The 4,902-nt window shown below is 36.0% G+C and overlaps 1 protein-coding gene across 1 annotated transcript; it reads right to left on the reverse strand.

The window, feature by feature from the left end:
- Positions 1-575: 575 nt before the first annotated feature.
- On the reverse strand, positions 576-4,139 carry LOC121980423. The gene is made up of 4 exons (XM_042532451.1): positions 3,946-4,139; positions 3,486-3,801; positions 2,216-2,263; positions 576-634 (listed from the first exon to the last, which is right to left on the reverse strand). The coding sequence occupies exons 1-4, from the start codon at positions 4,075-4,077 to the stop codon at positions 627-629; spliced, it is 504 nt and encodes a 167-aa protein (XP_042388385.1). The 5' UTR covers positions 4,078-4,139; the 3' UTR covers positions 576-626.
- Between the last annotated feature and the right edge of the window lie 763 nt (positions 4,140-4,902).

Raw genomic sequence — 4,902 nt, forward strand, 5'->3', positions numbered from 1 at the left:
CTGAACTAGCAAAAAGCAACAATTCTCATGATTGAATATCCACGCAGGAAGCAAAGGTTGAACTAGCAGTGTAGCTATGTAGGTGCTGCCTAGTATCTGCCAAATTAACGAAATTAGCCGAAGTATCTTGCCAATATAAACCGACAAAAATCTCATGATTGAATAAGGAAGAAATAAAAGCGAGAAGTGATTTTTACAAAAATTCCACATAGTAAACTGGAATTCATATCCCTAAGAAAAGTTTGATCCAATAAAATATTTTAAACTGTATTTGTCAAAGCCAATGCAGATGCTTCCCCACTAAAATGAGAGGTAGTTGCACTAAATGGTCAACGACCATCCATCACTGATGATCCTTCTCACTTCAATCTTATAGCAGTCCAGATGGCATTCTAACTGTATCCTGTTAAAACATAAACGTGCTGTAGCCAACTGTTTGACAAAAAACCAAGCATGATTGCGAGGGCGTGATGGTAATGAACATGTTGTTAGTACATGATTGCAATGAAAAAGGTAGATATAGTACTCTACCTGTTGCTTGTATATAATAGCCAAGTTGTTGAAGGGCGCAGATATCCCTGTTGTAACTGCTAAAGTTGCCTTATAGAATGATGCAGCAACACTCATCATGTTGTTGCATGAAGAGAAGTTTCATTAAGGAACAAAAATAAACTATCCGCACAGTTGTCATCAAACATTTCTAAAGCTTACCAATCCATGTATATGTTGCCAAGACTTGACAATGCTTGTGGATGGTTAGGTTGTAAAGCAAAGCATGACTTGGGAAAAATTATTAAAATGAAGTTATTCAACAAGGAAAAAAAACTTAAGAGAAAATATCCAAATTAAAAAGTCACCCTATAATATCCACAAGCTCTGGCCGTTCTACAAACAATAGCTTAAATAACAGTTTTGTCAGTGCTTCCCCTTCAATTAGGAGACAAGCAACCATCAAGGAAAGTGAAGGTTTGATAAAGAATTCAATAAAGCAGGGAGCAACAATATACAAAGGGCGTAGTATGTTGCAAAAACAGAAGACGCTGATCAACTATAGGCACAACCCTAGTACTAAAGAAGACGTGCCATCTGAGATCACCATAACATTTTCTGGCTAAATTCACAAACCTTTCTTTGATACTAACAAAGATTGTGCATCTAATATTATTTGATGTGTGAAAGGAATGGCAAAAATTTTCAGTTAAACGGTCAAGGTTACAAAGTATACTAACTGTTGAGATAAATTTGATGCTACATCCTGCCAATTAACAAGGCCTCACTAGTTCTTAAAGATAGACTAACAATTACACATGAGTTGGATTATGGGTTATCAGAATCCAAATGACTTCTGACCCTAATACATGGAATGAGATCCACTTTCTACCAGAATAGTTCCATCGATATCATATAACCGTTGTTGGTCCATGTGACAAGGGCATTATAAAATGCATGCACATGACCCCACTTGTAGCTACTCACCAACATAAAGCCTATAACGAAGCAGATAAACTAAGATATTTTATTGATAGATATTTATTTATTTACACACTGAAATATTGAAAGATATCAAAATTTTTACTTGTTTGCTCAGCTTCTTTGATCTGCACATTTGAAATAATATGTTATAAGGCAACTGATTTGAAAGAAACTAAATATAGTGATGCATGGTGTATAGTAGATTATTATGATTTTTCTTGAAATATATAAAATAATTTATTCATACTATCTTCATTTGGTTCAACTACTATCAGTTGGATCACCTTCTTGAGGCCATTCAAGTTCCTCATAAGCTAGACTAATAAGTATGTGGGCAATTTGGTCACTACAATTTTGTTATGACTAACTTTACTTTTTTACACTGGGTTGGCTTTAAAATTGGGTGAATAATTAGGGATGATACATCTAATCAATTTTTGCAGTATATAGAAAGCAGAACGCCATATGACTGCATCCAGTAAGTCAGATGTTTATAGCTACGGAATGATGATATTAGAAATCGTTGGAGGGAGAAAGAACTTTAAAGCAATGGCAGACCACAGTAGTGAAATTTATTTTCCAGACTGGGTTTATGACAGTTTTGATAAGTACTATGATTTGGTCACTCCTGATACCAGTCTTGTTAGTCCTGAGACTGATGCTAATCCTAAGACTAAAGAAATTACAAAAAAGATGATGATAGTGGGTTTATGGTGCATACAGATAAAGCCAGAAAATAGATCTTCAATTAGCATGGTTGTCACCATGTTGGAAGGAAGCATCATGGACCCTGCAAATGCCACCAAAATCAGAATTCAATTAGAGTGCCATTTGAAGATTATAAAATGATGCAATATTGTTTTTGTTTCCACAGTATTCTGAACAATAAAACAAAATCAAGCCTGTATAACATTTGGCTTGAATGTAATCTGTGATCAAAGTAATTTCTTAATTCTGTTTTGTGTGGTGAGATTATATTGGAAAACAAATATTGTTTAAATGCTTGTTGACCTCATAATGTTGTAAAAGAGTCGCACAAATAATTGTTTATCATATGCCAAGCTAGTAATAGGGAGATATATATTCCCTTAGCACCCATAACAGTCAACAGGATAATGTTTTCTTCATTATATTATTTTGTGTGGTGAGATTACTATCTGTTGGTTGTGGAGATTACATGTCGAAATGCAGATTAGTCTAACTGATGAAACCTTCTACTAGATAGCCAATGAGGATCATAGCAGTAGCAGAAGATCTAAATTTAAATGACCTTTGTAGTCTATCTCATGAGCAAAGAAACTCGCGATTGCCTACCTCTCTTCCCTCAACATAGTGATTCCTCTTGGTTTTAAACTTGAAGGGCCAAAGGAAAAAAGTTAACACAAACCTAGACGATGAGAAAGAATGGGGAAAAAATGCCTTACTACAGACCTGCTCAATGTTAGAATTGTCTGTAAGAGGAATGTGTGCAGCTTGTTCAGTGTTCCATATTCCCTTTTGTAAGTGACAAGACAACAATGTAATGTAAAATTCTTAACTGCATCGAGCTAACACAATATGAATGAGCTATGAACACAGAAGAACAGAACGATCCATACCCATTTGACACATGAGAATCCAACCTATGCAACATGTTCATTATAGGGAGATAGTAATCTGCACAGATATATGAAGAGGTCCAGCTAATGGATTTCAAAAATCAGAGAAAGTAATATTGTAAAGCTCGTAATCGGGCACACAAGCTTGAACCCCAAAAGATTTTTTTTCTTCATATGCTGGAAACTTCATTCAGATCTCTTGCTGGATAGTGTTTGAGGAAATTCATCAAACACATTGCATGCATCAATCAATTAATACTTGCAATCAAGATATCAAGAAGATGAAACTCTAATATTTTTTAGTTTCCACTATACTTGAGTTTCTAGGTTACACATGCAAGAACATGGCCTTGACAAGCAAAGTTTCAAGCTTATTTGAGTTTCAAGAAATTTAACTGACAAAGAAGAAATCACCTGCCAATCTCAATTGCATAGTCTGACCACCACATTCTTTCGCGTCCATACCATCGCTACCACCGGACCAGAGATGATGTACTCCACAAGGGAACCAAAGAAAGGCTTCATGGAGAGGTCGACGTAGTGTTTCTCCGCAAAGGAGCGTTCCACGCCGACCAACTTCAACCCTGATCGACGCACAAAAATAACCAAGAAAATTTCTCGTTTCTTCTCTAAAGTAGACGGGGAAAACAAAAAAAGGATTGCAGTTGGTAAAATCTTCACCTTTCAAGTAGAAACCCTTTTTCTCAAACCTACTAATGATTTCTCCAACCTTTCAACTAAAAAAAAAAGGGAAGAAGAAGGATTTTGGTGTTTCAGTAACACATCTACTGTAAATTACGCAATGCAACGCCGAAGAATAAATGAACGAAGCGAAGGAAGAAGAAATCAAGGGGGAGGGAGAGGGAGAGCACACCAGGCCGCGTTGGACGCCGTCGGGCTTGATCATGATGAAGGTCTGTCTGTTCCATCGCCACGCTCGCTTCGTTTCTATCGCTTGCTTGCTGACGTTGTCAAGGAGAATGATGACCGAAGGCACAGCTTTCATAGAGTGGGAACGGAAACCCTAATTTGACTCAGCTCCACAGAAGATCCTGGCTAGAAGTGCATATGTCTCAGAACCTATCTGCATCTTGGCAGATCGAGCGGTGAATCAGAAGCACAGATCTCCGATCTCTGTTTTTGTCTGCTTTGAATTGGGAGAATGAAGGAGGTCGAGATTGGGTCGGCGATGGGAGGGGAGGAGAAGGTAGAGGCAGAGAAGGTGAGTCGCCCGAAGACGGCTCTCTCTCTCTGCCTCCCGTGGACGGCAACATATAGGGTTAGGTTAGAGGGAAGAGTTGAAAATTTTAGCTAAGTATTGGTGGGAAAATTATCATAGACATCGGATTTTAAAAACCGATGTTAAAATCAGTGTCTATTAACGAAAAAACGGGCGCTCATAGACATCGCCTAAAAAACCGATGTCTATGAGCGAAAATCTGCGCTCATAGACACCGATTTTTGAAAAAACCGGTGTAAAATACTCAAAGACATCGGTTTTTGCTTAAAACCGTTGTTGTTCCACTGATGTCTATGAAGGTTTTTGTTGTAGTGTTTATTAATTCTAACTTAAACTTAATAATATCAAAACTTTATTTAATATTTTTATAACTTAAATCTTATTTAATAAACTTAAATTTAATTTAATAAACACAAACTAATATAATTAATACAAATTAAAAATCTAATTAAAAATCAAAGTTAATTAATCTATTTAATTTTAATCAATCCTAAATTACTGTAAATTCTATTTTAACTTAATTCAAACTTAATCTCAATTAAAAATTAAATCTAAAGTTCTAAATTAAGTGAACTTAATTCATAATAAAAA

The sequence above is a fragment of the Zingiber officinale genome, chromosome 5A (assembly GCF_018446385.1).
Source record: "Zingiber officinale cultivar Zhangliang chromosome 5A, Zo_v1.1, whole genome shotgun sequence".
In the NCBI taxonomy this organism is placed as follows: domain Eukaryota; kingdom Viridiplantae; phylum Streptophyta; class Magnoliopsida; order Zingiberales; family Zingiberaceae; genus Zingiber; species Zingiber officinale.